General features: G+C 35.1%; 4 protein-coding genes across 5 annotated transcripts; 2 read left to right on the forward strand and 2 right to left on the reverse strand.

Annotated features, from left to right (window-relative positions):
* Positions 368-3,481, forward strand: LOC105166027 (putative HVA22-like protein g). Of its 2 annotated transcripts, none has more exons than XM_011085223.2 (7): positions 368-597; positions 1,557-1,597; positions 1,685-1,783; positions 1,860-1,916; positions 2,004-2,067; positions 2,162-2,368; positions 2,931-3,481. In XM_011085223.2, the coding sequence occupies exons 2-7, from the start codon at positions 1,566-1,568 to the stop codon at positions 3,333-3,335; spliced, it is 864 nt and encodes a 287-aa protein (XP_011083525.1). In that variant the 5' UTR covers positions 368-597; positions 1,557-1,565; the 3' UTR covers positions 3,336-3,481. The 2 variants fall into 2 exon arrangements, with proteins under 2 accessions (XP_011083525.1, XP_011083527.1); XM_011085225.2 differs by having other exon boundaries at positions 373-589.
* On the reverse strand, positions 3,307-7,944 carry LOC105166028 (transcription factor E2FC). Its single transcript, XM_011085227.2, has 13 exons — positions 7,367-7,944; positions 6,272-6,455; positions 6,132-6,185; positions 5,931-6,016; positions 5,715-5,803; positions 5,578-5,632; positions 5,289-5,341; positions 5,150-5,200; positions 5,024-5,072; positions 4,876-4,941; positions 4,728-4,804; positions 4,322-4,496; positions 3,307-4,226 (listed from the first exon to the last, which is right to left on the reverse strand). The coding sequence occupies exons 1-13, from the start codon at positions 7,700-7,702 to the stop codon at positions 4,152-4,154; spliced, it is 1,350 nt and encodes a 449-aa protein (XP_011083529.1). The 5' UTR covers positions 7,703-7,944; the 3' UTR covers positions 3,307-4,151.
* On the reverse strand, positions 9,252-14,398 carry LOC105166029 (tRNA (adenine(58)-N(1))-methyltransferase non-catalytic subunit trm6). Its single transcript, XM_011085228.2, has 13 exons — positions 14,178-14,398; positions 13,954-14,081; positions 13,681-13,801; positions 12,809-12,890; positions 12,668-12,738; positions 11,919-11,960; positions 11,342-11,466; positions 10,847-10,940; positions 10,591-10,693; positions 10,338-10,516; positions 10,119-10,224; positions 9,908-9,994; positions 9,252-9,573 (listed from the first exon to the last, which is right to left on the reverse strand). Exons 1-13 carry the CDS (start codon positions 14,306-14,308, stop codon positions 9,469-9,471), a joined length of 1,374 nt encoding a protein of 457 aa, XP_011083530.1. The 5' UTR covers positions 14,309-14,398; the 3' UTR covers positions 9,252-9,468.
* Positions 20,581-23,481, forward strand: LOC105166030. The gene is given in 3 exon segments (XM_011085229.2): positions 20,581-21,333; positions 22,829-23,322; positions 23,324-23,481. Coding segments are annotated over 3 exon segments (1,206 nt in total). The 5' UTR covers positions 20,581-20,753; the 3' UTR covers positions 23,456-23,481.

Here is a 23,481-nt window from a genome sequence, read left to right on the forward strand (position 1 = left end):
AAATATTCTTGAAATGAGATATATACCAAAATTAACGGTCATTTGGATTTGGATTTGCATATTATTAATGGAATAAATTGAGGAGTAATTTGTAAATATATACCGGAAATTTGGATGCAGTTGGAAATTCTCAAACCGCAAGGGCAAATTTGTAAAAAGGATCGCTCTGAGGCAAGATGATTGTACACCTAACTCCGCAGCTGTGCCGTTCGAAGATAACCGGATAAGATTTGCTTCCTCCAAATATTTTATGCTGAACTATGAATATCCAACGGCTACACACGCAAAAGCTCACGCTAAAAGCGTGCACCGTTCCGCACAATAAGTCTCCTCTAAAACTCAAATAAATACAAGACCGAGGAAATAGAAAATTATAGAAAACACCCACTGCAAAATCCCCGTATTGCCTTCTCACTCTCTCCGCCGACGCACTAACGGTTCACCGTCGTCCCGTGGCGACGCCGCTTGTCCGTGCGGAGGTAGAATCGTCCAAAGCTCTCAGAAGCGACTTCAGTTATTGAGCTCTGCACTTTCTCGGCGGAGCTCGATTAACGGCTGTTTCCTATCTTTTCGCCGTAGCATCTTTGCTGTGCGTTGGTACTGATCACATATGTTACCGAGCCTTCATTCTTTATTTACTGTTTTGTTACCGTTTGATTCTTTTTTTTATTGTTGTTTTTTTCATTTTTTTATGTTTTGTGTGTTTTCCGATAAATCTGTGGAGATATTTTCTTTGCAAAAATGAGTACTAAGTGCCTCTTCGTGAGGAATTCATGAATGTTTATGGTGTTAGACTGGCATGATTTTGTAAATTGCAGCTTAGTGGTTTGGCATAGTGCTTTCTCTTTTTCTTCCATCTCCTTCTAGGGAGGTTATGTTCATCCACAATGTATAAATCTCTGGTTCAGTGGGGTTTATTTTATTTGGTCTTTTGTATGATGTGCTTGTTTTAATCATGCTTTGGAAAATTGAGGTCTAGATTAAGCAAAGGGGAGAATTGTTGATTATTTATTTGATACAGTGGGACGGCATGTAAAAGAATATCATTTTCTTTTACAAACTATATATTAGAAATGATATTGTGTTCTTGTTCCTTACTATCTTGCAGTTAGGAATTGTAGTTGGAAAGACAACTGAATATAAACAAGTTGAAGAGGAAAAGAAATGGAAATATTCTGTGGCTTTGTTTGGTCTTGGTTTTCAGTGATGGAATGAGGAGAGTAGAGGAGATGATAATTGATTTTCTATGTAAGTTTTGAGCACGGTCTTAGATTTTTAATTTTATAATGAGAATAATAAAAGGCATAAAATCAGAGGAAATTGAAGGATGTTTGTTTTTGTGAACTTGCTGTTCTTTTTACACATATAGCACCTATTTACATCATGTCTCCCTGACTCTAGTAACAAGTAAAGGTTATATACTCTTGGTAACCTACTTAAATACAAGTCTACACATGACCAAAGTCAATGCTAGAAAAGCTTATATACTTTTCTTACCTTTCCTAACTCAGTGAAGTGCTTGACTTGACCTAACAATTGTTTTATATCTGTGACAGGAATTCAAGATGATTGGATCTCTAATCACTAGGGGGCTTCTGTATGTGCAATATCCATTTTTTTGTCCATTATAAATTTGTCTCCATCATTTCCATTGCAAGTTTCTTAGCTTCTTTAATTGATGCAGGCTGATATTTGGCTATGCTTATCCTGCTTATGAATGCTTTAAAACTGTGGAAATGAACAAGCCTGACATTGAGCAACTTCGCTTTTGGTGCCAGTATTGGTATATTACATGTTTACTTATCCTTCAGATGATTAATTGCAAGCTTTCAGGTTTAACTTCATCTTCAACTTTTCAGGATTTTGGTGGCTGTTTTGACAGTTTGTGAAAGAATTGGTGACATGTTCATTGGCTGGTAAATATTTCAAATGGCTCACATACTAAAAGCTTTGTGCTTTCCTTTATATTCATTTTAAAGATCTTGTTTTGTAAATTCATGAAGGGTTCCGATGTATGCTGAAGCAAAAGTGGCCTTCTTCATATACTTGTGGTTTCCTAAAACTAAGGTCTGTGTTCTCTTCTATGGATCCTAGTGTGGAGTTCAGTTAGTATCTTCATTGCATATTCTAATTATATGTTTTCTTTACTAATTGATTTCAGGGAACAACATATGTGTATGACTCCTTCTTTAGACCCTATGTTGCACAGCATGAGACAGAAATTGATCGTAATTTGTTAGAACTGAGGACAAGAGCTGGAGATATGGCAGTATTGTATTGGCAGAAGGCGGCGAACTATGGTCAGACAAGAATATTTGAGATTTTGCAGTATATTGCTTCACAATCTACGCCCACTCGACCAGCTCAGGTATGCATCCGAATACAAGTATATTATATTCAAGTATGCTATTCCGTCTCTAGATTTGGCGCTGGTGAATTTCACAATCTTTTCAATAGGTATATGAAGTTTCTCTGTGATCCAATACGATACTTCTTCATTCTAAACTATCATAATGTTACTTTGTGCACCATTTCGTGGCAATTAGGTTCTTAAAAATACATGCTAACCATGTAAAAAGTACTTTTTCTTTTTCCAGCATGTACATATATACCTGCCATTAGATCATGCAAGTCACTTGCTTTTGCCTTTATACCTGCCATTAGATCATGCAAGTCACTTGCTTTTGCCTTTCTTTTTCTCCAATTCAAGGTGCTTTGATTGTGATTAATTAAAGCCTCATGGGAGCTCACTCTAATCTGTAACTTTTGTACCGCTCCAAGCATAACTGTCATCTAGTTATAAGTCTAAAGTTACTATTTTCTTTGTTTTCTATTTTTAGATTCCTGTCACCGGATCATTCAAACTTTTTCCGACCTTGTTTCATCCTTTTTACTTTCTTTTCCTCAATTTTCGCATTTTGATGATGCAGCCACAACAGCAAGGCAGTAGAGTCCAGAAACCCAGTGTGCCACCAAACCATAGATCAGCTGCTACAACACAGCCCCAGGATAGACAACCGTCTTCTCCTGCTTCTAGTACCTCTGCAAGTGAGCAGGAGGACGACACAACGGAAGCAACAGCTCCTTCAGAAGATCCAAAAGCAGCTACTGCTCCAGCATCCTTGAACGAACAAAAAACAACACCAACACCATCACTTGTCCAGAGCAGCAAAACTTCAAGGCCCAGTGAAGTGCAGTTAATGCAAATTGATTCAGTGCCTCCTACAGCAAATGAAAATCCTCAACCTCCTCCACCAGACTTGACACTGGAAGATGCCGTAAGAGTAGTCACACGAGCAAGGTCCAGGAGAACACGTGCTGCATTAGGTCGCTGAATAAAGAGTGGTGATGCGACATGTATTTTAGAAGGTAGATGAATAGATAAGTGGATTATTAATGCCAATGTACATACTGTCAATTCCAACTTTGCTATAGTTTCATGATTCATCACTCGAAAATATGATACGTTCAGTTACCAATATCCTTAGTTCTTTGAAAAACAGACCTGTGATTTTTTTTCAGGGGAAGATGCAGCATTTACTTATGAGTGATTGCGACAATCGAGTTTGTCTGGGGTCCCATGTTGGGGGCGTGAAAATGATAGTTGAATAGAAATAATAATATAGAGCGCACGACAATGGACCCAAACGGTTCATGCTCAAAGAAGGCCATATCAGATTGGCTAATGCTCAATGGTCTACGTCAACATGGAACCCTGATTTTCCTTTTGAAAGCTACTTGTTTATTTATGACCCACAACGCTCCAAGATTTTCTCAGATGTGGAATTTATTCCACGAAAACATCGCATATTTAAGCAATAAGGCACCAAAGATATGTCAAATAAAGTACTCCATATGCAAAAACGGAACCTGGAACATTTGAGACACGAAAATAATGGCAAAATTGGTAAGTAACTAGTAGCTAAAATTTACATTCCAGTTTCTCAAATCAAAAAGCCCTTATTGGGAAAGCTCTAGCAAAAGCCTTGCTTATTCTCTATCTAGAAAACCGTTATATGTCAGAACATCAACCCAGGGTTTTCAACTATAGATAAATTATATACAATGCCTGAATAAATCTATCCTTCATTTTCCTTACTGTGGGTTGATTATTTGAAACTCCCAGTATCAGCACTTCATCAGGAAGTATACTACAACTCTCCTGTGCTCCATAAATCTGATGCACTTACCTCATGATCTGATCTCAACCAGTAGTCATCATCAATCTGCACGTTGAAAAAACATCGTCGATTAGAAATGTAGAAGCTCCTTTAACATGGAGCGAGGTATAGCAATCAGTCAAGTCCTAAAATGAACTTACACCACCATCCAAGGGGACTATTTTCTGGAACCCGGATGTTTTTGAGCTTGTTGGAGTATCAGAAGGACTTGAAGACAGGTCCCCTTCATCGACTCTTCTGCTACTAGTCCAAGTTAATGGATCTGATAGTTTTGCACGCTTGACAGATGGGTCCTTGCTTTTCCTTAGATCTTTGCTGAAAGGTTCATAAATTGGGTATGAGATCCTTCTATTGAGATGTTCACAGCAATTCATGAGTCAGCACTCAGTAATTTGTTCTCATCTAAAGGGCAAAGGTTTTCTTAGTAGTTTCTCTTTTGCATCATGTGAGATACCCAGACATAGACATGCATATGGAGAAATAGAATGCTTCAAGAAAATGTTTTTAAGTTATAGCTTCATTATCTCATAACTTCAAGATCAATACCTGAGTAGATAAACACCAATTGGTCCAGTGGTGCTTCTCACAATAAGTCTGTACTGCTTCTGACAAAAAACAATGTCCTGTGGAAATAATACAGGTAAAAGACCAACAAAAAAGCAAATCTGGGAGCACGATTTTTCAAGATACCAACCTCGTCAGGATCTGGCACTTCTATAAAACTTGCATGCGGAGCTTGAATGGCAATGACAGTTTGATTCTGAGACAGTTGAACATGCATAGTTAGAAGAAGAGCATGGATGAGGTATAAGAACAAATCTACAGTCATGCAAGTTGCATACCCTGAGACGTGGAAGGCTCATAATATCTTCCTCAGTCAGAAAAAGATTCCTGCAGAATTCCAAATTCAGAGAAAGTTAAGAAAGAAATCAATCTCATTACTAATATAAGAAAACATCCACACATACTTTTGAGAATTCTGATTGAACATTAGTTCCCTCAGGCTCTCTAATTTGTTCCTGAGAAACAATCCGGTGTTAGCAAAGCACCACAAGCTATTCAACATTCAATTATGAAGGATCTTTTCTCCCTTTCAATTACTCAAACCTTATGCGATCATCAAGCCTGCAATCTTCTGCACATAGATGTTCTACTTCAGCCTGTCATAGCAATAAATAATAGTGAGTTGGTAAATACAAATCTTACAATGCCTCCATATACACAGCCCACTAAGAAACAGAAACATTATTCCAAAAAACCAAAAGCCTCTATGGACCTACTTTTTAAAAATCATAAGCAAAACAATATGCTTATCTTGTACGAGGGCAAGAGAAGATTAAAAGTACACTTGTTCATCAAAAAGAAAACTCCATCAATTGAAGTACTATAATTGCACCTTCAAGCGAGAGACTTCGTCATCCAGTTGTTTAGGTCCACAGCTCCCAAATCCTCTGTCACAATGGAGCTCCATGTATTAAGAACATAACTAATTGAAAGGATAATAAAAGTTTCACACAGATGATAGTGACATACTTCCAACGTATATGATTCTTAGTCGTTTTTTCGATCAATCCAATTCCTTCAAGAACATTTGTAATATCATAAATTCTCCTCTTTTGGACCTGTACAATAATCAATAGCAATAAGCAAGATTTATATCTGGACAAGCATCCCAATCAAGTCTTCGACCATCAATGACTGGATTCAGGTTTAGACGTGTCTGTATCTGTATAATACAAAATAGATTACCTCCAACACATCTGCCGTTCTATTTAGGTCAAGAGTAGCATCCTTAGCCTCTTGGATCAGTTTGATAAATTTCTTTGTCAACAAGCCTGCCAAAATTAATTATTCATCTCACTTTACAAAAAATAGTTGCAGCAGAAATTTCATTCACACAACAGTAGATGAATACAGGGCTGGTTTATAGCGATTCTGAAGAGGGCGCACCTAAAGAACTGTCATACCGACAGCAGCCAGTTAGATTGAAGTTATCAACTGGTTCTGCAAGAAAGTAATATCAGTGAGAAAGTTACTCCAATTAATTTGTAATCAATCATAAACAGCGACAGGTTGTAACATCACTTCACCTAACTTTGCTTGCTGAACAACATTTTTGGTATGTTTTGAAGATTTAGTTTTGGTGCTGCGTCTAGCTCCCATATAAGAAGACACAGGTCCAGGTGAAAAACTGTTCACAGCTTCCTCCTGTTTAGGAACTTGGATACTTGCATCTCCACTTATCTTACGCGCAATACTTCCAAGTTCATTTGACTGCTTCAAGAATAGTTAAGAACACTCATAAATTGATTTCTATAAGTCTAAAGAGACTAACATAAAAAATGTAATTGACCCAAGAAAAGTGAGTTATTCAAATTATGACCAAAATAAGTGATGCAATTGCACCTATATCACGCACAAGTGCTGTGAACATTGGAGACACTAACATAGATTTCTACTAGCTTTTTCAATTTATGCCTCAGACGCTAACCCATTCTATAGATATTCTATTCCAGGTAGCAACATACTCCCTCTCATGTAGATAATGGTAAAAGGTCCATATTCAACTCTCAATTACCACTCTCTTCCATTCATCATATCCAACTGAAGGCTGCACCTACGCTTGAAGCACAATATAAAGCTCATAGTGCAACTTTTAGATTTCAACAAATGCCAGTTGGGGCAGGGTTGGGTCAATAACTGTTGATAACTTAAAAGGCGAATCATCAAAATCTTGAATCAAGCAGGGGAAACGCTGGACCTCCTTGATAATTGAGGTAACACTCCATTAAGCCCGGTCATGCAGAGAAATAGTCCATGAAACTCACCCTTTATTTGCAACACTCAGGAACTTTGACATGCAGGATCATATTGTCATCTTGAGATATTTAAACACTAACAACTAATACAAGTTGTTTGCACTGATTTTGTTTTCCTGTGCAAGAAATTCCAAAAACTTTCAAATTCATTGATATCAACAGTATGAAAACAGCATTCTTTAGATAATCATTCCAAAAGTAGACCTCGTGACCCATGTACCCATAAACACTCAGTGAAGTGAAATTCATACTTTAGAGAATCCATTTTTGCAGTTAGCAAACAACAATACATACATAAGAAATAAATAAATAAATAAAAAGGAACCGATCCAGAAATTTAGCATGAATGACTAGAAAAGTACGCACAGCATTGTTCTGAGGCACCAAATGCAACTTCGGAAGCGATGTGCGAGATTGCTGAGTGTTCACTCCATTGCTGTAATCCATAACAAATTTATCAGAGATAAGCTTAGAAGGCACAGATAGCGACGCCGGAGTTTCCACACCGTTCTTGTACACAAACTTATCAGAGGGGAGCTTAAGAGGGCTGGAAGGTGGCGGAAGGACGGCAAAAGGGTTCTGCCGCACATACCCGAGGCGTGGCACCGGCGACTGAGACTGAGACTGTGCCGCCAAATGCATTCTCGATAACGGTAGATTGAGGCTCAGATTCAGGTCCAAATTCTCACCGGAAGTCGACATATCATCAAATTTAACTTACCACCGAAACACCACTTGACTTCAATGCCGGTGTTGGTGTGGAAGCAGAAGAAAAAAGGTACAAGGGTTGAAGCAAACAATGAGGAGAAGTAAAGAAAACCTAATAGGAGAAGAACATGTGCGTGAAGAGGGGTTTTGGCGTTTTGTACTGCAGAACAGCGGGAGCGGAGGCGGTGAGTTCGAATCAGCGCGGCGCGGCCCGCCCGCCCCCTGCCCTTTTTTCAATTTCTCCAACTACTAATATTCCTATTCGGTTTGTGTGGGCCTTAAGTGGGCCCTCATATCCCCGTAAAGGCGTTGGGCTTCAACTTCCAGTGGGCCTATTTTCGTCCTATGACACGTGCTTTCAATAACATGACAAATCCCTTGCATAATATTTTGTTTATATTTCCTTTTCTGTAAGTGGTACATCAAGCTGCACTTTGACACCAACCAGCTCAGAAAAGTCTAATTCATGGTTCATCTATTGTTCATGGCCGGTCCTCAGCCCATTTTAAATGGGTTTAAATTAGATCCATTTCTTAAACTTAGACCCAAACCCTGGATCGGTCCAATTGAGGCCCAGACCAGATCTGAATGTGTCTGGTCTTCTAACTATTACTTAAATTTATAATTATTTTATAAAATAAAAATAATACATAAGAAATATGACATAAAAAAATTAAGACTATATAATAAACGTAAATAATAGTTTGACTAACAAATATACAACAATGAACTTAGATAGTAACATATTCAGAAAGACTTAAAATAAACTTCGAGAAAAATAAAATAAGTTGTATTAAAAATTTAGAAGTTGAACAATAAAAATAAAAATTTTAAAATTTCGAAAGTATAAAAAAAATATACTAGAATAGTCAACTTAAAATAATAAAATAAAATTTATATGTCATTTATTATTAAAAAAAAAAGGACAGCTGGTCCGACTCGAGACCAGATGGCCTTGGGCCACGAGATAGGGCCGATCTCAGGTACCATTACTGGAGACCAGCCCCCAGTCCCAAGCAAGCCTGAACTGAACCAACAATATGATCCTCGATTGAGCTGACCCAGTGCTCCTCTCTATAGAACTTGAGTTCGTACAATAATTTTTTTTTTTAATCGAAAATTTTATCTTAAAAATTCTTACTTGCAATGCTACTACTACTGAATCTGGACTAAGGTATAAATAAATTGAGTTGATGTTGATTTGGTATTAATCTAGTTTGGTTTATATATTCATTGAGTTGGAATTTATATGCAAGATTATTTATTATCCATACAAAAGTACAACATGCCACAACGACTAGTTTTATATATATAAAAAAAAGACCCAGCTATGTTCCACGTTTAAACTCGATTTGTTATTTGTAGCAACATATAACAGAAATATAGGTTAGAATACGTTGAATCGTTCTCTAAAACTACATTCTACTTACCTAGGCCCCGGCCCCCAGCATTGCTAAGATCTTGATCGTGCGGGTGAATCTGATAAACGCACACACTAAAAACTACTCAAGTAGAGGAAGAAGTTAAAAGACAATCTACCAAATGAAAAACTTGTAATATAGTGGTCTAGAAAAACTATTGGAAAAGTTGTTCTGTCATTTTTGTGAGCAATGGCAGGGTTTAGTGATACAAAAGGACTTGCACGTATGAAATAATTTACTCCGATGATGGAGAATTGGGATTGCTATACACTTCTTGCCAATGAACGTTGGAATACGTTTAAAATCAAAACTTGGTAAAGGTAAAGATCTCGAGATAAACTAATTTGGTTGGGGTTGATCACTGCCAGTTATCCGAGTGCCACTCAATAGATAGCCCCCCGATGAGCTCATCTGCATATGTGGATGAGTCCTTGATGGAAGAACCTGCAAATTTTAATAAATATCCGCAATAGCTCAGGCAATGATAACGTGAGGAAATGTCAAGAAATATCATGTAGAAACCAATACTTGTGACTAATAACTGAATATAAAAAAAAAAAAGTTGACTGAATATAAAATCAAGCAGGATTGCATGCTGATGGATCTTGTATCATTAGGCAAATCTTGAATTAGTTGGTAGCTGAATGACTTTTTACAACATTTGAGTGTAAACTTTATCCTTTTTGTCATATTCCAACCACACATACATTGCAGATGATGAACCTGTCTCCAGTAAGACATCAAAAAATGTGTTTGATGGATGGAAGATTAAGCAAACCTGATATTCGCGTAGCCAAGGTTCTGAAAGTTGCAAGCCGATGGCCATTTTCTCAATCTGAAGATTGTGCATACATGAGGCCAGTGGCTGCAAGAAAAAGAATTGGATGATTTCATTTGCATTCAATACGTAAATCTGAGCCCACCTTTGAAGAATAAAAGAACCCATGAGCAAGCCATGAAGACAGATCCTGACATATTCAAAGAGTTACCTGGAGATACTGGTGATAAATGACAAATGGGGCTGAGTATGATAAAAGTGGTACAAGTTCTTTTGCTATGCCCCAAACATCCAAGTCTGGAGCAGCAATAATCAAACTGAAAATAGAAGTATCAGAGAGAGGACAGAAGTTAGAGTTTTTAGAAGACCAAACAAAAACTTATCTTCACATGATTTAGGACAAAAAGAAAAAATGAAAAACCGCAGTTACCTAGAAAAGCCATTTTCCTTCCAGGACTTAATAGCCTCCAAGGGAGCCTTCTCACCAGCCTTGATACTCTTGCTAGACTTCGGAGAAGCAGCGACAATTGTTGCAGTTTCCATATTTCCGCTGTAGCTTTCTTCCATACTGACCAAGTCTATAGCAGAAGAAGGGGACAAGGCTTCTGTCTGCATCAAAATAATCTTCATTGTTAGCTTTAAAAAAAGTAAAACAAATAGAGATGAAAAAAAACCCATCACACATTTTGCTGTCTGTTGGCATTACAGGCATCTTCGACCTCATCAATGGATGCTGAAGTTCCACTAGGGGTGGGTCGTAATTCAGCAAGTGAAGCGTGCAATATCCTTGACCAATGAAAGAGACCACAAACGTCATAATGTTTAACTCAAACCACCGCAAAAATTGCATATGAGTCATCATCAATGTTTAGGAAGATATCAGACACTTCTTCACTTAACTAAAGCAACAATTTTCAGTCCAACAATAATAGGATGCACCTTTTGCAAGTCTGATCACTGAAATTGAACATTCGCACAATATTAATGGGATATGGAGTAATTCCGCAATATGTATTACATACATAACCCGTTCCTGTAAAGAGAATAAAATTTCAGAACTTGATAATGAGTTAAGAATGCGAAGGATTTCAATGTAATTCTCTAGCATGGACTTTGAAACACGTTAGATTGGTCATATCCATCTATACAGCAGTCCTTACACATATATTTCAGTATATTATCTTTTGGCATGATTTCGCCAATACTCAATTCCCGCATCGAAATTTCTTGAGTTCATAGCAACAACTATGTTTGAATGGTTTACTTGGAATAGAAACGGCAAAATAGATTAACTGCAGTGCATCTAAATCTTGTTTGGTCCTGGAAATATATTTGTACTTGTGGACAGCAATCAATAACTCTTCTGTAGAAATAGAAAAGCCTAAACTAAAGCTAGTATGACATAAATTTATTTGAACTAAAGAACTCAGATACCTCCCAAGCGCTCTGCGACAGCACCAGTAACTATACCATCAAGCATATCCACTACAAGTACATCTGAGTGCGCGGTAACATTAGCCAAGGAAAGCATAACAGACAATGTGTCCACCCGCAAAAACCTGACAACAATAGAAGATATCTAATGCTTCTATAGTTAACATATGTAAACTTACTTCCAAGACTTCAGAAAAAAATAATGAGAATAACTCCTCTTGATAAAGGATTTTTGTATTAGTACTAGGAAGATAGCACATGGGAGGAGATGTAATAAAATAAAATTGCTACTGCAGGACAAGTGTAAAACTATTTTCCGTGTGAAGAAAACTTCAGCATGAAGCATCTCTTGCCTAAAGTGGAAAATAGGAGCAGCACTTTGCAAGGAGTGAATGAGACTTCAACACGATAAATTTCCTTACAAGAGTACTTCGACATTTGGTTAAAAATTTCCATTTACTTCTCCGAGAAAGGAATATGAAATTAAAAAGCAGCAAAATTTTTCATTAAAAAACAGAAGATAAGTTATTTGCAACTTACTACACTAATTAATCATCAGAAGACACAAGTTATTTACCCAATTTTTTCAGCGTGCTTTTTGAAGTATGCTTCACATATGCTGAAAGGACCAAGACACGATACATTAGCACAGCATCAGGGTAAAAAAGTGGAAATAGAAAATGAAAATAGAGAACATTTAAAAGTCAGAAAAGTAAACATCGACAGTAGATTATCTTAGCTAGAAAAGAGAGCAACAAGGTCTATTTATGCATTAAATATGTCTATGTGATCTCAATAACTAGAGATACTCAAGTTTAAGCTAAGTATCAGTTACTTGTCAAGTCCACCACATTTGAGCCTAGTAGATAACAGACTCCTGTATGCGCCCCAACAAATGAGAAACTAATGGAAAATACAGTCAGTGACATTTTAGAGGATAATAAATCAAATCAATCGCTGCCTTGTGACAGATGCTTTCTGATTTTGGTAGTTACAGTTGGCTAAGCACAGGAAAACAGAAACTGAACTATTTTGCCTCAGACAATAAAACCTACAATGCTACCACATTTAGATACAGTTCCAATTATATGTCATTGTTAAAGGAGATGAATGCAATAATCAGTGATTGCAGATCCTGGTTTCCTCAAACCTAACACTTCTCTGAATCAAATTAGTGGATTGCACCTCTAATTTACATATTTATGTGCAAAGTAGATCAATAGTTTTAATTAAAAAACATACTCGGTTAAAGAAACAGAATCTGTAATACGGATTATAAGAAGAATTATAAACCAACTACAAAAGGTCAAGAATCCTGAACCCGACCTTCGGGCAAATGGACGTCTCAGAAGTACCCTGGGTGCATATTTTTTCTGCTTTTTGATCCGGTATTTCTCCTGCAAAACAGAATGATATTTAGTTTTGCTTTGAGAATAGATTATTCTCATTTTACATTTAGTCATGCACCTGTGAGAATGCTGTTTTCTTCTCAAATGTTGCACTGTTTGCAATAAGGGCCTCAACAATTTCATCTCCAGTTACTCCCTTTCTGTACATAATATAAACTGTCAAACACAAGACATACATAGGATGCCATCCAGTGACAAGAGGCAAAAATTGATTGATATAAAAGAATATCATAGTGCAAAATATTGCAATGCAATTTGTAAAATAAAGGACAAGGAAAAGTCCAATCAAAACAAAATTGACTAGGTTCATCATATGTAATAGCCATGTCAAATTTGACTCAACTAACACCACAATTTTTCATGGTTCATTCATAGCAAAAGACTAGATAAAAATCTCCACATTCTTTTCCCTTCTACGAGAAAAATAAATCAAATTTCAATCCCTAACCTCATATGAAACTACTAAGTTTTGTGACATCCTATCATCTTAAAAAATAAACTCAGTATGCAATTCAATCTTTCAATCAACTAGAGATGGGTAGAAGACAAATTGTGTTATCAGCAATTGATCGCCTATTAGACAAAGCAGCAGAAATACATCAATTAATAATGGACCAGTGGCAACAGTTAGGAGTTTAAGTTAGGCATGCAAAAGGCATAACCTCTCCACTAAGCTCATTCAAATGCCATCCTATTAGTCCATCCGAGAATATAACAGCAAAGAACTTGAATTAGAACAAACTTGAAACACACAAAAGTGTCTTCAATATCCATGTTCTTATGGTTCCTCACAGGAACACTTAGAGCGAACAATCTTACAGTCAGAAAATTGAATGGAATAAGTTCCTGTTCCAAATGTAAAGAACATCTCAGATTAGGTGTAAGAATGTATACAGTAATTATTCTAGCCTGGGAACTGCAAAACTTTACCTCCGCATGTCATCTATGTCTTCACCAGTGAGGGTCTGGGCTGTGTTATTATCGACTATTGCACGATTATCTCTGCTCTCCTCCATAATTTGGCTATCCATTTTCTCCACAAGATTATTACCTGACGTTTCCATCACGTGCATGAAATGAATTAGCTAAATTGATCTTTACCGTTCAGCATACTTCAAAGAGAGTTCATATAAGGTGAAATGATAAATATCTGGCGTCCACCAAACTAACATCAACCAGAATATCTAAAGAGAGATTACAAACCTTCTGTCGAGGGAATAACTCGAGCGAGAAACGGGCCATCTCCTCCAACCTCTACCTGAAACGACGATCCAAACGGGCAACCAATTAGGGGCTGCAGAGAGCAACTATTGTTCCCTATCTTTATTTTCCTACAAAACACGAAATTGGAGCAGTAAAAAAGTTAATGTCAATTTACTACACTCATCCTGCACAGGTAAAAATAACGTGAATATCTAACAGCTTACGAGCCGGCGGTGAGGCGAGCGAAAAGCACTCGATCGCCATCATTGATGTCGAGCAGGACACTGCAGCCGTCCCAGGTGATTCTACGGTTTTGACTCCTGCTCAAACTTTCTTCTGAATTCTGAGCAGACATTCCTGATTTTATCGCAGTATTGTTTCTTACGGAAAGAGAGCAACTTTAGATGATTACACGATCAATTAGATTGGACTTGAATCAAGGGTTTTAGGCGCAGAAATTTGAAAGTTAAAACCCTAGAAACGGTAACTGCCATAAACGACAGCGTCTTGTAAATGGGCCAATAGGATTTGCGCTTCGATAGAAGAGGCCCATCTAATACACACGTGAGAAGCCCATAAAAAGATGGAGAAAGAGGTCACTGAGCTATTTCCATAGAAGCTTATACCCATTTCAAACTAGACCTTTTAACATAAGAGAATCTCACCTAATTTTCTACTGGCAAATTAACCTTTAGAGATAATTACAACCCCCGTCTCTAAATTCAAATTTTTTATAATTTAAAAAATTACATTTAACATCCCTAAAATTTGCTTTCACCTACAAAAATAAGTCCCTCCATTAGTCAAAATTCACCGAATTCATTTATATTAATAAAAAAATTAAAAAAAAAATCTATATTAACCCCAATTTGACTTATTGCATGTCAAATAAATATTTCTATAATTAAATCATCCCCATACGTCTTCACGCGTTAACGCATGCGAGGAGGTATGTCTTCACCATTATAAGGGTAGTTTAGTCCGAAAAAAATTATTTAACTTACAATAAGTCAGTAATCAGTCAATCAAGTATAAATATTAATTTTTATTCATTTTTTTTTTGTTAATTACCCCTAATCTATGATGTTTTCAATGTTCACAAATAATTAGGGTCATACGGCACCTATTTTCTGTGAAAGAGTGGTCATTAATTTGAGTCCAAAAAGATGTCAGAAAAATCAACTTTAATCATTCTTTAAAAATTATATATTCCAAAACTTATCCGAAATCAGAGAACTGAAAGAACCACGATGAACTTATCAAAGCAATCTTTTATTTTTCTTTTTGTACAAAAATGCTGGTGGTTCCCTCTATCATTACCAACACGGGGCAGAGGATGCCTCTATAACTATAAATTATTTCAGTTGGTACTTATAAACTATCCATCAATATAATCTCACATCGATATAAAGAATCAAACTCACAACCAACGGCCCAAAAGCTATTCGTTCTTACCAATTGAGATATTAAAAAATATGTAAGAATCTTAATAATGTTTCAATGAGATAAGGGTTAAAAGATGTATTTGATGTGAAGGGGAGGAGAGACAAAAATCTTAGTCAATTAGATTCTGATTTGGTGTTGGCACCAACACCAACTCAATTGTTCAACATGTATTGTTAGAACAAACATATGTCATAGCACAGACCACAACGATGTGCCAAAGGAATAGTTGGGCCACCCAATACCGACTTCTAACTACTACAATTATTATACCAAAAGATTTAGGCGTTGTTACGATAAATTTTGATAAAAACAAATAGTAAAGTGCTGAAAAGGTGAAGATAAAAATAGACTTCAACACTCAATTAAGGGCGATTATGCCTTTTTGAGTAAAAATGGGAGATTCAGACAAGATTCTGGTAAAATTAACTTTTTTTTTGTATCACTTGAAGCATAGAAGGCAAATAAATGCTCAATTGAATTATCAATTGAGAATTATTATTCAAATAATGGGATAGTTCCACCCTTCTCTATTGAAATTTGGTGTAATTATATATAAATTTCATGTGGTTGGAGAAATTACATCTAACACCCCTTAGGTTTGCTTCCGTATAATAAATAAGTCCCTCCTTTAGTCAAAATTTATCGAATTTGTTGATATTAACAAAAAAAATAAGAAAAAATCTATATTAATCCTGATTGATTTATTGCTGACTTATTGCAGGTTAAAAAAATCTTTTTATGGGCAAATTACCCTATACGTCTTCATGTTTTAATGCATATGAGGAGGTATATATATCTTCACCATCATAAGAGTAGTGTAATTCGAAAAAAAATTGTTTGATCTGCAATAAGTCAGTAATCAGTCAATCGAGGGTAAATATCAATTTTTATTTAATTTTTTTGTCAACATCAGCAAATCCAGTGAATTATAACTAACGGATGGACTTATTTGTTAGACGGAGACAAACCTCAGAGGCATTAGATGTAATTTTTCAAACTATAGGGAATCTATGTATAATTATACCATACCTCAGAGGAAGAAAGAGTAATCATTCCTGAAATAAAATAATCGTTTTTAGTTCAAATGTTATTAGGAAAAAAATATCACATCAACAAAATTGATCAAAAAATTAAAAATATCCAAATTTGCTTTCAATAAGTTATAATTTAATTCCTATTAAATTAAGTTGTCAATACTTAAAGGGATAATTACACTTATGTACACCTCTTGACGTCTGGTCCATTTATACAAATTATCCTATATTTTAAAAAATCATACATACATCTACAAAAAAAATGTTAATATCATTTACACAAATCAATAGTATTTTTGGAAAAAAAAAAAAACTACACGTACACCCCATAAACGTCGACATCATTACACAAACTACCCTATTTTTTTACTGTCAGTGGTGGTTTATGTAATTACACAAAAGACAAAGATAATTTGTATAAATAGAATATAGATCATGAAGTATAAATATAATTATTCCTATTTAGAATTAGGGTTAATTACACATAGACCCCCTTGAAAAATGCAAATTACACTAAACCCCAAAGAAGTTTTAGAATTACACTTGCAACCGCTCCAAGAAATCATTGTTAACATCTAACCATCTTTCAAAAGGGTTTAAACGAAAATGCTGACATTAGCAAAAAATATTATATAAATTCCCAATTTTACACCATATTAATATTCTCATATTAATAATTTTATACTTATAAGAAGAAAAATATAATGATATTAACCCCACTTTATATATAAGTATTGCATTAATCTCTTTATAAATATAATATACATGAAAAATGTTAAATGAAGGGCAAAATTAAAAATTTATATAATTTTTTTGCTAGAATCAGTATTTTTTCCGTTCAAACAATAATAAAATGGGGTTAGATGTAAATGAAAAATTTTCGTAGAAAGTGTAAATATATTTTAATTTTTTTTAAAAAAAATATAATTTCACAATTTTAAAATTATTGATATTGTGAAATCCAAACGCCAGTGTGGTGGTACAGAAATATTACCCCACACTTTCACTTTACTAAAATTAGAAAGGCATTAATTAGGGTTTGGAGCACACAATTTGAGCTTGCTAAGTTACAGACTTTAGGGGGAGAAAAAGAAAGGAGAAGGAACAAGACAATAACTCCAATCCAGCCAACATGCATCCCATGTTACTTCCATTCATTCTAACATGATTTGGACCCAATTTCTCTGTTCACTTGATCAATCTTTACTGCTTCAAAACCAGCCTGACCGGTTCGAATTGGATTTTTTATTGTAATTTCTTTCTATATATCTTTTATTTTATTTTTAATATACACGTAATACGTATAAAAAATTTTTTAAGTAAAATTGATGATTTAATTTTTATATAGGTAATATATATATAATAAAAATTGCAATAAAAAAATCTAATTCGTGACCTGCTACTGCAAATATATAGTGAAGCATGATCACAAGTTGATCAGATGTTGATTGGTTTCTTTTCGTTTTCTTTTCTTGTCTATTTAATTATTAGAAGAGTACAAGCACAGTGTTGATGATGTCGTGTTGATGCTCTCTCAACATCGCCCTACAGAGAAAAAGTCTGATCAGTTCACAACTTCCACCTACATACAAATAAAACTTAATTTTAACCATGTAAATTATGGTATTTTTATTCTTAGTTTGGCCAAAAAAAAATGCATGTGACTTACACTCGATCAAATTAAATTATAATTTAAGGGGCGTTGACATTTTTAGTCCTGTAACTTAGGGGAGTTGGCATGTTTGGTCCTGTATGAATTGATTTACAGGGTTAAAAGTACAATTTAATTGTCATGTGCAAGTCACATTCAGTTTTTCGATCGAACTAGTCAAAAAAGGGCTAAAATCTTCAAAATTATAAAATTATAGGACTAAATTGCCAAAATTAATTCGTACAAAATCGAAAATGCGACCCCCTTAAGTTACAGGACTAAAAGGGCAATTTTTTCCATACAGATATAGATTAAATTGCATTTTTTTGTTTGTATCTTAAGTCTAGTACATTTTTCATCTCATTAGTTATAAGATTTTCATTAATGATCTCAAAAATTAAAAAAATTCTCACTTTTAGTCCTTTCTTTCGTTAGTATTTTAACGAAAAAGATTACATGGATGTTATCCTGAACGCTGAAAAGTTAACAACCATGTGATCTTTTCTATCAAAATAGGGATAAATGCAGAATTAATTGGTACCAGAATATAGGCCACTTTGCGATTCAGGTACCATACTTCTTAAAATGAACATATTTGATACCATAGTTTACGAATGTTGCAATTATAATATCTTAGTTTCTGATCTGACACTTTTAATATCATGCCCTAATTTTTAAAAATATCATTTCAGTCCCAAAAAGTTTGGATTTTCACATATCTAGTTCCATCGCTTGAGAATGGTATCAGAGTCTAGGTTTATTGAAAAAATATATGTGTTAATATTACTTTTTTAGATATTTTATCCACTAAGGATGAGACTTTTAAGACAATGCAATCGAACGAACATTCGAGTTACAACAGAAAATACTTTCAGATTTTGAAAGATCATAGATGGTATTTCTTTATAGAATTTCTAGAAAAGGGAGAAGATTACCTCCAAACATCAAATGATGGTTCGAGTGACAACGATGAGTATTTCCAGATCTTGGAAAAGCATAGAAAGAATTTCGTCTTAGAAATTCTAAAGAATGCCACAAAACATGATCCTAAACCTCTTACTGAGGAAGAACAAGAAGAACGGCGGAAAATTCACCAGATCTAGAATGTGCTACCAGGAAATCCGATGAAAAACATATATGCAACCGAAGTCAATGCTAGATTACCAGCAATGAAAAGTAGAACAGATAATTTTCTTCACTAAAAGCGTCACTTGCCATAGTTATGGTACAAAAAAAAATTATATTCTTATTTTATGGGACTAAAAAAGCATTTTACCCAAAAAATACTCTACTAACTTTAAAATATGAGATTAAAAATGGTATTTCCTCTCTCTCTATATATAGATGGGAATTATTGAGAAAAAAGTCTCAGTAGACATACATATGTGCGTTTGTGTGATTAATTATAAATAGAGTTTATCATATCTTTTATATATTATGGATGGTTTATTTTTGTGTGTGAAATAATTGGTTGATAGATAAGAATGAAAGCATCCTCAAATAATTAAGAAAAGATAAGACCACCAGTATATTAATCTGGACTTGGACATCTTGGTACTAGACCAACATTTTGTCTTGATTTTAACACTGCACAGGCACACAATTAAAATCTTAATTTTGTTTGAATAATTTAATTCACTTTTCTGGTTTTATTTCACCGACTTCCATCATAATTTATTCCACTCGCAGACACTATTGTAAAGTAGATTATTATATGTCTTTAATTAGTTCATTCTTTTTTTTAAAAGATACTTCTTTTTTCCTTAATATATAATTTATTGTGACTATATAATTATATTAGTTTTTAATAAATTAAATAATACATCGATTCCATTAATAAATTGAGATTATAATAAACACATATTTAATGTGACAAATAACCACACATTTGATGGGACTCGAATTCATGATCCAAACTTAATCATAAAATTTCAAACTTAACCATTAAACTAAGACATTATATATACTATTATAAAAGAACATCTTTTATCGTACTAATTTTCGAGTACCAAATTCACTTATTAATTAATTTCTTTAATTCCTTCAATAGTTTTTTTTGTTAGATTAATAATTTTAATATTTTTTAAATAATCTCACAGTTATATATATATATATATATATTTCTCTCAATCCAATACTTTACGTTTTTCTTTTACCTTACTTGTTCATTTTTTTTCACAAACTTTCAAATGTTTAATAAATTTACAATTATAATTTATATTGTTCGTTTCACCTCATTCTATGTTTCTTTTTCTCTCACGGACTTTTTTTATTTTTTATTTTTTATTTCCTCTCACCACGATTGTTTATTTTTATAAAAAAAAATCTCTCTTCATCACATACTATAGTTTTGTTTTTTTGTTTTTTTTTTGTCTCACTCTATTGTTTATTTTTATATGCTTGCGGAGACTTAAATATGGTAATGACAAATTAATCTAAACATACCTATTAAAAAAGCAAAATTACATAAAGACCCCGTCCCAACTCCTTTCCCCATCTCGGATCCCACCCCACATTAAAAAACACCTCCCAAATTTTAAGACCCCCCTTCTCTCTCTCTCTCTCTCACACACACACACTCAGAAATGTGTGTGTTTTCTTCTCCATGAAAGAGAGAAGTAATTCTGCACGAGCACTCCTCTTCCAATTCCTAGCACTGATCCTTTTTCATGGCAGTCCTGAGTTTCACCCCAGAGCCCAAGAAACAGGCTTATTCCAACCCCTCCAAGAACAAGAAAAAGCAACGAGCCAAACACAAACAGCCCTCATCATGGGATCAAATCAAGAACTTGCTCACCTGCAAACAGATTCAAGACTCTAAAATCCACGACCCCTCACGAAACCCCAATAACCTTTACTCCTCCTGCACCTCCATTTGTACCTTCAGGGATGTTGTCCACGGCAACACCAGGGTTGTACACCGCGCCGACAATTCACCCGACACTGACGCTACCTCTCTCGGCCAGGAGACCCGGCTGCTCCCCAAGAAGACTACTACCACTACTAGCCTTGGATCATCGTCTTCTCGCTCTATTAACTCCGCCTCCCTGAGATCGAGTGCCGGCGCTGCTTCCTACACCGGCCGAGGCATGCAGCTGCGCAAGTTTTCTGGGTGTTATGAGTGCCACGCCATTGTTGATCCTACCCGGTATCCATTGCCAAGGACAACCGTATGTGCTTGCTCTGAATGTGGAGAGGTTTTCCCAAAAATTGAGAGCTTGGAGCATCACCAAGCCGTCAGGCATGCAGGTAAACTTCTTTTTTCAGATTCTTGAGTTTTTTTTTTTTTTTTTTAAATAAAATTGTGAACAATTTGTTTTAATTTAACTATAGAAATAAATATCCATATATTGGTTGAATTCGAATTACCCTCATCATCTAATTACAAATAATGGGTGAGGTTCATGATAGAAAATTCTATCTCATATCATATTTAATTGAATCTAAACTAATTATACAATAAGTGCAATATATTTATTGTCGTGTGATTGGCATACAATTTTAAAAAAATAATTAATCATATAACATATATATTACACTTATTCTATAATTATTGGTTTAATTCAACATAACCTGATACATGTAAAAAAGTTCATTCTAAACTATCCAATGGTAATTAAGTTAACTAATTATTACATGATATTGAGTAATTAATTAATGAAGGATTTGGTGTAGTTTTTACAAGTTTCACTACCACTTTATCCTCTCATTTTCTCCTTTAATGACCAAAACATTTGAAGGGCCATCTATGTTTGACTATTTGCAAGTTGCTTCATCATTACATGGCCTAGCTGCCCCCTTCATTTTCTTTTTCATTTTCAATTATTTTGGCCAGTTTTCAATATCTCATTTCAGAACAAATTGTTAATGAGATCTATCTTAAATTATCGATTTGAAATTTTATGGTTAAAAATTATAGATTTGACTCTCACCAACGTATTAATATTCGTCTATTTTAATAATAGTTATTAGTCTATAAATAGTGATTGCTTAGTTGTATATATTTAATATTAATAATTAATATATATTAAGTGTTAATAAATAAAATTTATTATATAATTATAATAAATTTACTGAAGGAAAAAAATCTCAGTAGAAACCAAATAAAAAAAAATAAAAAATATTAATTAAAAGGAAAAAAGTTCAGACAAATTGAAAGTGGAGGCAAAACGGCATTACGCTGCAACTTAGACAATCTTAAAAGATGAAAAGCGGGTTTTTATCTGGTGCATTACTTTCATCTCCCATAAATCTCTGCCTTTCTTTCTCCAAGCACTCTCTGTCCCTCTATTCTGCCACTTCAGTTTTCTATTACAGCTTTCAATCATAAAACTGAAAAGTACCACTCAGCACCACGTGTCGCTCCCTGGGTGGCCCTTACATTGTTAGATTTTAGGTACTGGTACCCCACCGACAGGAGGAGATCAGGTTTTTAACCCAAACCAATTATTATTAGTTTATAAATTACAGGCGCCTCTCTGAAAATTTAACCTCATTAGAAATATATTTTTATTATTTATAGTTTTTTAAATAAATAAATACTTATAATTACGTCAAATTTTTAAATAAATAATTATAATTTACTCTCTTTTTTAAAAAAAATTGTCGATTTTCATCACTACAGATTATTAATAGACATAATTTTTATATAAATATAAGATAAAAAATATTACCATTTTAGTTACATTTTCTGCAATTATTAATAGAAAATAAATAAGAAATAGAAAAATGATAATTGTTGCAGTATCTGAGTTGGGAGCAGAGGATTCCAGCCGCAACATAGTGGAAATAATTTTCAAGTCGAGCTGGCTCAAAAAGGACAACCCCATTTGCAAGATCGAACGGATACTAAAAGTCCACAACACGCAGCGCACCATCCAACGGTTCGAGGACTACAGAGACGCCGTGAAGATACGCGCCACTAACGTCCCCAAGAGAAACGCCAGGTGCGCCGCCGACGGAAACGAGCTACTCAGGTTCCACTCCGCCACGCTGACGTGCTCGCTAGGGGACCGCGGCTCCTCCAGCTTGTGCGGCTCCATACCGGCTTGCGGCGTCTGCACCATCATCAGACACGGGTTCCAAGGTAATAAAATAAACGGAATCCGCACGACCGCAAGCAGCGGACGCGCCCACGACTGCCTCGGCCGTTCCGGCACGCGGCGGGCGATGCTGGTGTGCCGTGTGATCGCGGGGAGGGTGAAGTGTTCGTCGGGTGATGAAGATGGAGCGGCCTCGCCGGCTGGAGGCACGACTCGACTCCGTCGCCGGCTACGCAGGGATATACTCGAATTTAGAGGAGTTGTACGTTTTCAATGCAAGGGCGATTCTGCCTTGCTTTGTGGTGATTTACAAAGCGCTTGAATCTTAGCAGCTTTAATTAACGACTTTAACTTA

Source organism: Sesamum indicum, linkage group LG7 (genome assembly GCF_000512975.1).
Source record: "Sesamum indicum cultivar Zhongzhi No. 13 linkage group LG7, S_indicum_v1.0, whole genome shotgun sequence".
Classification (NCBI taxonomy): Eukaryota; Viridiplantae; Streptophyta; class Magnoliopsida; order Lamiales; family Pedaliaceae; genus Sesamum; species Sesamum indicum.